The following is a 12,580-nucleotide window of genomic DNA, read 5'->3' as shown; positions in this document are numbered from 1 at the left end:
GTCTGAAAAGTTTGTCTGGCCAGGGATAAAAAAGGACGCCCGGGAATGGGCGAAGTCATGCATCAACTGCCAGTCAAGCAAGGTCAGCCGTCACACCGAATCGGGGTTGGGCGATTTTCCCCAGCCAAAAAGACGTTTCGGCCATATACACATCGACGTCGTGGGACCATTGCCCCCTTCTGGATCCGCTCGCTACCTACTTACGATCATCGATCGCTCCACGAGGTGGTTGGAGGCATCGCCGATGACCGAAGTTACGACTCAAGCATATGCCGAAGCCCTCCTGTTGAGCTGGGTGAGCAGGTTTGGCGTTCCTGACGACATCACTACTGACAGAGGCCCCGCTTTCCTCTCAGAAATATGGCTCGCTTTGGCGAACCTGATGGGGACGACGCTCCACAGCACCACGGCATACAACCCCGCGGCAAACGGCATGGTCGAAAGAACTCACCGCGCCCTCAAGGCGTCCCTGATGGCGAGCTGCACCGACGGGGACTGGAAATCACGACTTCCTTGGGTACTCCTCGGCCTTCGCACCGCTCCTCGCGCAGACGGCGAACCTTCGCCCACCGAAAAAGTTTACGGGGAAGCGCTCGCAGTTCCTGGCGAATTCTTTCCCTCATCAACCGACGACACGCAGCTGGATCACCTAAGGGACATCGCCAGGAAGTTCAGGCCGTGTCTCAAAACTTACCAGGACAGAACCAAGCACTTCAAGCCAAAAAGCCTGGATGACTGCAGGTACGTTTTCGTCCGTGTCGACGCTCATCGACAACCACTGACTAGACCTTATCGAGGTCCCTACCGGGTAATTAAAAAGACAACGAAAGCCTTCCTTCTCGACGTCCATGGCCAAGAGGACTGGGTCTCAATAGACCGCGTGAAACCAGCGTTTCTCGAAGAAAGTGACACCGCCTCCGCTGGACCTGGCAGACCCAGAGTTCCGCCTCAAAACAAGCCACCCAACGAAAGAAAAATCATCTAACGACGACAAGAGGAAGAGATCCTTACACCGACCGCCAGCGCGCCCCTCCGTTCAAGAACAAGAGGAACCCTCCGACGCCCGAAGAGATACGAAGATTGATCATCAGCCCTCTACGCCGCCCGATGTCTTGGGGGGGGGGAGTACTTGTAAGGACACCGATCCCTTCGTCGTCCAGAAAATCGACAAACTACTTATTTATTTAAATTCTCTCTTTGCCACACTGTGGTTTCCTATGTATATATATTCCGCTCTACCAGAGCTACATTTTGATATATGTATCGTTTCATAACATGTTTCTGTCAACCCATAATTCATATATTTATAAGTGTAAGAAAACACATATATTTTGGCGGGCACTTCAATCTGACTTGGCGCCAACGTCATCCTACCTTTCCGTCCGCACCTTGTAATATACTTCCGTGCACATTCGAATAAAGTATCAGTTGATCTTCGTGACGCTTGTCTCACTGTCCTTACATTAGCTATTTTACAGATGCCTAGCTGGGATGATTGTATCTAATCTTAGCTTTAATAATAATTTATCGTGTATTTCCACTTGAAACACTCCTTTCTTTTATCATAAGAACCAGTTTATACTGCATATTACATCCATCATTGGAATTTCGTATTCAGTCTTTAAGTCTTGGTGTTATAAATGAGATATCAACATTGTGAAGATGGGTTGATTTCAATTCAAAGTACAAAACACCTGAATTTGACAGGTATAAGTACAGAAGAATTGCCATTGACTTTTATCTTTCTTCGTGGCCAAGTGGTTTAGTCACTGTCTATACAAGCTTGCCGACCAGGGTTCGATTCCCGGCCGGGCACAAGCTCTTGTCTTTGTGTGATTTCACCTGGGGCTCTGATCCTGAGGTCGTTAAGAGAATCCAGACATTAATGTATCAAAAATTTATATGGCTTATTTGAATATGAAAAACACGTCTAAATGTGCAAAATTTATCATTAATCGAATGCCAAGTAACAAACTACTAATTAGCTACGATGGTGAAGATGGGTTGATTTCAATTCTAAGTACAAAACACCTGAATTCGACAGGTATAAGTACAGAAGAATTGTCATTGACCTTTATCTTTCTTCGTGGCCAAGTGGTTTAGTCACTGTCTATACAAGCTTGCCGACCAGGGTTCGATTCCCGGCCGGGCACAAGCTCTTGTCTTTGTGTGATTTCACCTGGAACTCTGATCCCGAGGTCGTTAAGAGAATCCAGACAATGTATCAAAAATTTATATGGCTTATTTGAATATGAAAAACACGTCTAAATGTGCAAAATTTATCATTAATCGAATGCCAAGTAACAAACTACCAATTAGCTACGATGGTGAAGATGGGTTGATTTCAATTCTAAGTACAAAACACCTGAATTCGACAGGTATAAGTACAGAAGAATTGTCATTGACTTTTATCTTTCTTCGTGGCCAAGTGGTTTAGTCACTGTCTATACAAGCTTGCCGACCAGGGTTCGATTCCCGGCCGGGCACAAGCTCTTGTCTTTGTGTGATTTCACCTGGGACTCTGATCCCGAGGTCGTTAAGAGAATCCAGACATTAATGTATCAAAAATTTATATGGCTTATTTGAATATGAAAAACACGTCTAAATGTGCAAAATTTATCATTAATCGAATGCCAAGTAACAAACTACCAATTAGCTACGATGGTGAAGATGGGTTGATTTCAATTCTAAGTACAAAACACCTGAATTCGACAGGTATAAGTACAGAAGAATTGTCATTGACTTTTATCTTTCTTCGTGGCCAAGTGGTTTAGTCACTGTCTATACAAGCTTGCCGACCAGGGTTCGATTCCCGGCCGGGCACAAGCTCTTGTCTTTGTGTGATTTCACCTGGGACTCTGATCCCGAGGTCGTTAAGAGAATCCAGACATTAATGTATCAAAAATTTATATGGCTTATTTGAATATGAAAATCACGTCTAAATGTGCAAAATCTATCATTAATCGAATGCCAAGTAACAAACTACCAATTAGCTACGATGGTGAAGATGGGTTGATTTCAATTCTAAGTACAAAACACCTGAATTCGACAGGTATAAGTACAGAAGAATTGTCATTGACTTTTATCTTTCTTCGTGGCCAAGTGGTTTAGTCACTGTGTATACAAGCTTGCCGACCAGGGTTCGATTCCCGGCCGGGCACAAGCTCTTGTCTTTGTGTGATTTCACCTGGGACTCTGATCCCGAGGTCGTTAAGAGAATCCAGACATTAATGTATCAAAAATTTATATGGCTTATTTGAATATGAAAAACTCGTCTAAATGTGCAAAATTTATCATATATATATATATATATATATATATATATATATATATATATATATATATATATATAAATCGAAGAACTATGTTTTCTGGCATGGAAGGTTAATTAATAGAAAACGATATAGCAAATATTTCTAATTACACAGACGTAAGATGTATCAAATATGTAAATCACTCTTAAATTAAAAAGCTCTATGCAAACTTGAAATTATTTATGTAAAATTAGAAAAAGATTTAATCTGTATAATTCCTTTAGAAATAATAAAAAAAAAATCTTTTAGCATTTCATAGGAAAGTTCTTGTAAACCTTAAAGTACAATAACTACAACAAGATACTTCCATAAAGTGTGAATTTTACGCATTTCAGTCTTTATCCACCAAATTCTTATATCAATTTAAGAAATTCTCAGGAAGTTCATATCCGAAGAGATCCATATCAGGCTTTAGGTACTTGTAAATCTCTCCTCTTAGGGTTGTAGAAATATTTTGATAATATCTGAAATAAAGAGAAAACTAATTAAAGATATTTTCAAAGAAGTGACGAGACAAAACTTGAGATTAGTCGAAAATTACCATAGATTTTATGAACACAATAAATGCTAAGTCAGTTAATGAAAATCAATGTCAAATCACATGCGATTTCAACGTACTTCATTACAAATGGATTAAGTTAAGTGTCTCCTAACAATATCATGCTAATACCAACTTTTGGATCAGCAATCAGTCTTAGGATTTGAAATACTCTAGTGAAGTATCTGAAAAAAAAAAAAAAACACATAGAAATATGGTAACTAACTTTACTACTCCTATCATTGTGAAGTCCTTTAATCTTTTTTTTTTTAAGTAGCTAAGGATGGCCTACCTTAATAGAACCATCATATTCAATTTTCCAATGGACTTAGACTCCATGCATACACCTGATAATTTTTCTCGCCTACCTACACATTTACAATCATCTACATACATACTTATGATAAAAACAAACTATTGAGAATTTACTGTAAATATAAGTTTGAGGAATCCTCATTCTTCATTATTCGCTTAATGGCAGTATGATGGTCTGCTGGAATGCCAAGCTTCTTGAAGACGTATTCCAGATCTTCTGATAATGTTTCGACTTTTGTGATGTAGTCATAATCAAAATGACAAGGACAACACCATTGATGATAAGGGCTCCTGTAGAAATAGGATTTATGAATGTGAGCTTGTACAAAGAGAGAGAGAGAGAGAGAGAGAGAGAGAGAGAGAGAGAGAGAGAGAGAGAGAGAGAGAGAGAGAGAGAGAGAGAGAGAGATAGAGAGAATAATTATACTGTACTTGAAAATAGTAGTGAAAAATATCAAACTAGGCGTTATTGTTAAAATGATATTAGGGATAATGATATGGAGATCTTTATAATGAGTGGACGGGCCATTGTTTGTATGCAACAGAGATAAGAAGATAACTCAGCTATCTACTCTCTTATTATAATAAATGAAAATGTTTTCACAAACCAGTGACTATCCGGGTTTCCTTCTTCATATGTCTTTAAAACAAATTTCAGGAACTGTTCAAATGTAAGACTTGGTTGCAGAACAAGGTACAAACGCTCATATTCTTCTGTTGAATATCTGGAATTAGGGCGAAATTGAAAATAGTTTTGAAGTCGTTCATTGGAATATTATGGATAATATAAAAGTATGTAGACTTTCGATTACTTTAAAGGGAACATAGCTCTTGTGGTTAGTATATGACATGCTCAAACAAGATTTAGAATATTACTTACTCCATAAGGTAATGTTTCAGTAATACTTTCAATTGATAATTCAGGAGAATTTTTATTTACTAAAAGGGAGAGATAAAACTTAATTGTACATGGAAATAAGTCTTACATAGACAAGTGGTGTAATTATCCAAGATTCAACAGTTTCCTATTTGATTCTCTGTCTAAATGTCACTCCATGGAATGAGTAAATGTTCTATGAAAGAAAACGCTATATGCAACCAAGGAAAAATATCAAAATACACAGACAGATGATCATTATTATCACAAATGTACTTACAAGACACTAGGGTCAATTGGAGTTTTAATATTAACTTCAAGATGCGTGTTTGGTGGCACCATATTGAGGGCAAAGAGGGCAGGAAGCCAAAATTTATGGAACCTCTCAGGCCAGAGAGTCCGATGTTCAATCTATTGATAAATGGAAGCCAAAGCCAGATTATCCCAAGGGATGAACACTATATAAACAATGTATTATTATAAGTACATGCTTAAATTTAACGTCAAATCACTATGTAATTACATACTGTATCTACCCTACTAGCAATGCAACCTACTCCTTTTCATAGGAGCCCTACTATATCTGTTGCAAGTTTCTTAAGCGCTTGATGTTTTTAGAATGTTGTTACCCTTAAGGACATGACTTATCGTCAGTGGAATTTTGTTTCTATAACATAGAATCTTTTTCAATGAAGAAGGATGGCAATTTGGAAATTTTGTATCTCCGTTTTCCAATTTATTGATGAATCATGGAAGAGAGTCATGAAATGTAAAAGATAAATTTATGAGCATGTTCCTGAAACACGGGAAATGAAAGTAGAATAATTGTAATATAGTTGCGTCTTCAATCAGAAAGAATGACTATACGATACCTAAAATACCTTAGCCACTCAATAAATCCCATATAATAACTATATTCATAAGGTGAAAATAGGTATCTTGGACATAGAGTTTCTGAACAGCCATAAGGGAAATATTCTGCAAATAACATTTAAGTATTTTTATATAAGGGCTTATCTTAATTTTTAAGGCATGGGGCACTCAACAATACACTTTTATCTCATTTTTTACTTTCCTTGAAAATATATTAAGTCCAATAAATTTCCTGCATAAAAATAACAATTCTCCTCTTGTTTTTTGAGAACTGACTTACATTGCACCAAAGTCTCCTACTAAACCCTCTTGTGAGACCTATTTTCATGCACAACAGGTAACAATTTAAACTTCGGTAATGATCAGTGTCCTCAAATGAATTATGTCTTTTTGAAGTTAAATTAGGGAGATTTTCATGTCCAGAGGTAGTCAGATACTTTGTTTCAATAAAGTCACATATATCTCATTCTGATAACATGAAATAATGTCACAAAGCATTTCTAAATAGGCAAAGACAGTAATTAGAATTACAGCAATCATTCCCCGACTACATCAGAGGGAATGGATATATCATAGGATGCAATGAAGTGCCATCATAATACAATGCATTCATAGATTTTGCTTCCAGTAAATTATCTTCTTTTTATATCTGAACTCGCCAATGTGTTATTCATTGTATAATAAAAGGGTTCACTTACTTATAACATGCTTTTACAGAATAAACAAATATATAACGATCTAATAGAAAAGATTCCTTTAAATTCTGATAATATCATTTTAACCCTACTCTTGGCTCTTGGCAAAGCTACCTACTCATTTACTAACCTAAGGGTGCAACTGATTTAAATGAAATAAATTAACACAATTCCGACATTTATTCTAGAAGAGCCACTGGGAAGAAAGTAAAGTGAATGTTCTTTTCTTGTTTTTTTTTGTTTTTTTTTTTCAAACTACCAGTCGACCTACCTTGCGAATCTCTGCTTCAGCAGAAGGATAGTGCGGTGCCATAATCCCATTCCTATATACATCACGAAAGGCAGAAACCAATCGTGTCAGAGGATGCCTTGTGAGAAAAAGTTACATGAATTCATATTAATACAGTTATGGTTTAGTAAAATCTGAATTTATCTAGGGATATTTGGCACTGTTGTACCTAGGTCATTTCGAACCCCATCATAACTGAGAAGAAAGAAAGTTAAGAGGGTTTGGACAGTAAGATAGACATGAAAAGCATATGAGACAAGGTGCAATAATATAAAAATTAGACTGGATAAAAATGCCGCAGTTGCACTGAAGAATAGCAGAGGCTAAGTAGTAAGGTAAAGGAAAGGAAAAGAAAAAAGATGATGAGTAGAAGGCTAAACAGTAGATACAGCTAAAGTCCAATTGAAAACTGTAAAGATATTTTTCCAATTCATGTAGACGATGGTGTGAGTGTACTGACAGCTATAACCCTATTTGGTCATGGGCAATAAATGCAGGCCTTGAGATAAATATCAAACTTCATCTTCAGTATCAGTTCTACAGACAGTTGACATATTTGGCAGCTGCCTTGACCAAAAACACAAAGCACAAAGGACCAATTTACCTGACAGTTATAATTTTGGAGGAAGACGTGACATATTTTACCATATCTTTAAGAGGTCTCCGCAAAATGGCCTTCAGGATTTTGTCATTACGAATATTTTCCGTACGAGGAGGTCCCCCATTCACATTCCTAATGTGTTCTCTCCATGTTGTTGACCCTGCCTGAAAAATAAGATTAATGAGAACTTATCATACTGATACGTTAGTGAGACCTGATTCTACAAAGCTTCAACAGTTCCGTGAGCAATACTGTAAACTTTTTCACTAAAAAATTATTTCTGGAAAGCTTAAATAAACTAAACCTGAAAAATATTCTTGAAATTTACATAGTGAAAAAATATAAGGAAAATATACAGCTTAGACTCAACTGTTCTATCTCCAACTAACCTTAGCCACAGTGCAAACAGATGTTTTATAATGATGAAAAAAGTAAGTAGCATCATTAATGGGTCTTTTCATATGACAGTGTTGGAAATTTCCACTCCGACACACTTCTAGAACCTTCTCCCTCCGTTTCCTGAGCCGCCGAACAACGGTAATCTCGTCTTGGCTCCGCTCATGTTGATGGAGATCTATAGATTTTCCATCCCCAAAGTCTTCGGGCGTTTGTAAATTATCTTCAATAGGCAACACTGTATTAGTGAACAACAGCCCAAATGAACTGGATTTCTCAATGGTGGTACTCTTCAATGGTGATTGAACCTTGAGCGAATTTTCCCATTGTAAACTTTTGAAAATATCTTCACATGTCTTCTTGATGTTGACATATCTTATAGAACAAAGGAGTGCCATAATGATTAGGGCAATAAAAACACCAACTGGGCGGCGCCATTTACGAAACACTATTCGTAAACGACGCATGATGAAAGTCTTTTAAGGATTTAAAAAAACTGAAAGAATAGAGAAGAAGTTTTTGAGAGGGCGATAATCATTTGGATATAGTCATTTATTGGAGATGAGTTTATATAGATTTCAACTGATAAAAGTTATTACACCACACCATTTTCCAAAACTTACATACATACAAACAGATATAAATATGTATATATAGATAATATATATGTATATATATATATATATATATATATATATATATATATATATATATATATATATATATATATATATATATATATATATATATATATATATGTATATATATATATATATATATATATATATATATATATATATATATATATATGTGTGTGTGTGTGTGTGTGTGTCTGTGTCTGTGTTTGTTTGTGTGTATTTATATAACAGTGTGCTTGAATGTTTTTATGTTAACATCCCTATAGTCTACAATGCATACGATTGAAGTTTTCCTCATATTTGGATAGACCAAGACATTCTATGGTTCACGAAGTAATCTTAAAGCAATCACTTTTTCTACATTAGGTAAAGGATACTGTTTTAAACACGGTGACACCTTTAATATTGCCTGTATAAATATTTTGTCAACCCCATATATACAAAATGGATTTTTATTTTTTACTTTGCGTATTAATACTAAAAGTTTTGAAAAGGAAAACACTAACATGATTTACAACATTGATAAAAATCTGATTATTATATAAATAACTCTAAAAGATAATTTCATATCCAATATTTCTTTGGTCACATAATATTCACTTGGATCTTGTTTAGTAAGCGCATAGTGTTTTTAGAATTATGAGAGCACATATAATGATAATAGATACGAAATAGTGTTTTGGCAATGCATTCATATTAACACAATAGAAATTATATCCATATATGAATAACATGCTCAGAATATCCTAAAGTATATGTTACTGCTCAACCTAAAAAAATCAGTATAGAAATAAAATAAAGCACCAAAGAGGAAAATCGGCGTTCATAGATCCCTGTACATATAAGTCAATATATATCCATAGGTAGTGTCAATTCATAAAAAGGAAAAAGTGCCATACATTAACGACCTAACCATGAGTCAAAAGTCTACGAAAGCCATTTATTATGGCCACGTTCTCGAAGTATCATCTGGAAATAGGTTAAATTATATCAATCGATTCGATTACACCAGAGGCATCATCTCTGCAACTTTAAGATCAGGAGGCTTTCTAACACAAGTGCTCTACAGAACACCGATGCAATATATAAGAAAAAATAACTCCAGTTGGACCCTGATTTTTAAACTGACTGAACTTATAAAATATATTATTTACATCTTTATACAACAAAGGTTCACAGGAAAAACTACCGTCTGGCCTCTCGGATGTAAAGTTATCTTTGTATTAACAATCATTCAAGGAATCATGTACCTTTTGTCATCTCAAGCTCATGTATATATATATATATATATATATATATATATATATATATATATATATATATATATATATATATATATATATATATATAACGGATTTTGAGCGAAGCAAAAATTCTATTTTTGGGTGAGATAGCCATGTCGTCCTGATGGAAGTTCCTATAGGGTAGCTTCCTAGGGTATATTACAACTACGGCGATATTCCCAGAGAATTTACCTTAAGGTACCAGAATTCTAACTCCTGGAGCGAGTATCCCTCGTGAAAGGGATATCGCGACATATCAGAGGACGTATTCTAGACACGTCACATGGCAATCTACGACCTGAACAGAGATTCGTCTCGTAGGAGGGAGATTGACGAGATACGAATTCGGGAAAGAAAAAGGGGAGCCGCTCCCAAGGCTTCCCTATCCCCCGATTCGTATGCGTGCCTGGCGCCAATCCTGGCGCCATCTGTATTCCTTGTAGCGTACACGAGGTGCTACAGATACTGTATGTAGGGAGGGGTCCTACAGCCCTTTCTTAGAAAGGCAAGGGCGGGTCCATCAGGACGACATGGCTATCTCACCCAAAAATAGATTTTTCGCTTCGCTCAAAATCCGTTTTTTGGGCTCAAGCCATGTCGTCCTGATGGAAGTGTACCAGAGCATTACTGTATCTGTGGATTCTCAGAACGTGCCGTACTCCCCGGAGATATTTATTCCCGGTCGACTAGACCTAGAGACCTAAGATGTTACCGTTATACATCTTTTCAACTAACTATAAACTATGTTAGAGCTTCCTGCCCCCTACAGGGAAGAGTCCTACTAGACTCTGGAAAGTCTCGAAGAGTACATATATCTATGTATGAATACCAGGCAAGCTAATATAGTGGTCTCGCCCTATATTAAGTAAAGCATAGTTTGTATAGAACCACTGCGTCAATATATTGACCAGTAATCCGCACAATACTTGTATTGGACAAAGGTTTATATCCGCATAGGAAGAAACTAATAAAACCGCCCTCGTCCCTTTATGGGACGGAGTCCTCCCATTAGGGGACTTACATAAACCAATGCAACATAGCTTGCAAAACAGAACAATTCTATCAGAATTATCCCAGATAAGATACATAGAATTAAAATGCTCAATTATACCAATAAATTGACACAGGTGAAAGAGACGCAAGGTTCTCAAGAACAAGTTTATTGACAGATAATAAACAGACAGGTTAACAACAAATATATATATTTATATAAAAGAGGGTAACCCAAAACTTTAAGCATAAGTATGATAGTAAACAGAACTTGTTTATCTGAAAGAAAAACCATTAAACACCACTTTAATGAGATACCAAGGTATCAAGTCATAAAAAATCTGTATTACAAATCAATCACATTAGCGTTAGAAACGCTTGGCACACATGTCTGAACTTATGCAAGGTTCACCTTTGAAAGAAGGAACAGTCTATATGGGCACTTGGTGCCCTTATTTAGTTTGTAGTACAGTATGTACCTACACACTCACCCTGGACTTAATCGTCCCAATTAAGACCACTGTTCCTCGCAGAGTTAAACAGTAGGGTTAACTACACGACCCACTGCTACCACAGATCTCTTAAGTTCCTCTACTTGCTTCGCATAGTGGCGAAAGAACACCCTGGAAGACTTCCAGCCCGTGTATGAACGGAGATGTTCAAAATCCATACAATTAAAGAAATTTAGGGATGAGGCAACTTTCCTCGGATCGTGACCTGCGGGTGTACTGTCAGGATCCGCTCTGCGAATAAAATATGTCATTTTCGCTCTGAGTTGATTCAGAGATAAATTTGAGCCTGATGTTTCTCCCCTGAATAGTTGACTACCCTTGAAGTCTGAAGTTCTACGAAGATAGACCTTTAGGCATTCTACTGGACATAGAGATGCATCTTCTTTCAGAGGGCAGATTCTCCAGGGACCCCACCTGTTGGTGGGTAACTCATTCTTGGCGAGAAACGTAGGATCCGGAAACAGGTTCAGCTCCCCCCCCATCCAGGAACTGAACACGACCTGCCTCTCTCGAGAGGGCTACGATCTCACTAACCCTGGCCCCGGACGCGAGTGCAAATAGGAAAATAACTTTTTGCGTCAAATCCTTTAACGCACATTCTTCATTGCTCAACAAGGAGGCGAAATGAAGAACTTTGTCTAAAGACCATGAGATGGGCTTTGGAGGTGCTGAAGGTCTGAGCCTAGCGCAGGCTTTCGGAACTTTATTAAAGATCTCGTTACCTAGGTCGATCTGGAAGGCAAATAAAATGGGTCTCATCAAAGCCGATTTACACACTGAAATCGTGTTAGCTGCCAATCCTTGGCCATGGAGGTGGATGAAGAAAGATAAGCAGAAATCTGTTGAGATCTCCTGCGGATTCTTTGCCTTTACAAAGGCCACCCATTTTCTCCAAGATGACTCATATTGCCTTCTAGTCGATTTGCACTTGTATTCCTCTAGGAAGTCTATGCTGGCTTTCGAAATCCCGAAGCGCTTTCTCACCGCTAGGGCGAGAAAATCATGAGCTGCAGGGTCTGGGTTTTCTGTAATGAAGCGCAGACAGTCGACTTCTGGACTCGCTGGGTCAGAACTGGATGTGGTAGCGGCACGAACTTCATCTGTAGTTCCAACGCCAAGGGGAACCACATACTGTTCGCCCACTTGTGGGCCACTATTGCCGCTACCCCCTTGAAGGATCTCAGTTTGTTGAGGACCCTCAACAGAAGGTTGTGAGGAGGGAACAGATAAATCCTGGACCATCTGTTCCAGTCGAGGGA

At 37.6% G+C, this 12,580-nt stretch overlaps 1 protein-coding gene across 1 annotated transcript; it reads right to left on the bottom strand.

The window, feature by feature from the left end:
* Positions 1 to 3,672: 3,672 nt before the first annotated feature.
* Positions 3,673 to 8,393, bottom strand: LOC137633839 (carbohydrate sulfotransferase 9-like). Its single transcript, XM_068366080.1, has 8 exons — positions 7,892 to 8,393; positions 7,506 to 7,666; positions 6,884 to 6,980; positions 5,325 to 5,455; positions 4,776 to 4,892; positions 4,282 to 4,458; positions 3,969 to 4,037; positions 3,673 to 3,778 (listed from the first exon to the last, which is right to left on the bottom strand). The coding sequence occupies exons 1-8, from the start codon at positions 8,363 to 8,365 to the stop codon at positions 3,673 to 3,675; spliced, it is 1,332 nt and encodes a 443-aa protein (XP_068222181.1). The 5' UTR covers positions 8,366 to 8,393.
* Positions 8,394 to 12,580: the final 4,187 nt, after the last annotated feature.

Source organism: Palaemon carinicauda, chromosome 43 (assembly GCF_036898095.1).
Source record: "Palaemon carinicauda isolate YSFRI2023 chromosome 43, ASM3689809v2, whole genome shotgun sequence".
Taxonomy (NCBI): Eukaryota; Metazoa; Arthropoda; class Malacostraca; order Decapoda; family Palaemonidae; genus Palaemon; species Palaemon carinicauda.
This window is presented reverse-complemented; position numbering and strand designations above follow the sequence as displayed.

Bases quoted from the DNA above. Each gene is read 5' to 3' on its own strand.
- LOC137633839 (XM_068366080.1), bottom strand. From the start codon at position 8,365: ATGCGTCGTTTACGAATAGTGTTTCGTAAATGGCGCCGCCCAGTTGGT. The intron at 6,981-7,505 runs GTAAATTGGTCC...TTTTCTCACAAG, and splicing joins TCCAAAATTATAACTGTCAG to GCATCCTCTGACACGATTGG. The intron at 4,038-4,281 runs GTAAATTCTCAA...TTTTTTTTTCAG, and splicing joins TCCTCAAACTTATATTTACA to ATACTTCACTAGAGTATTTC.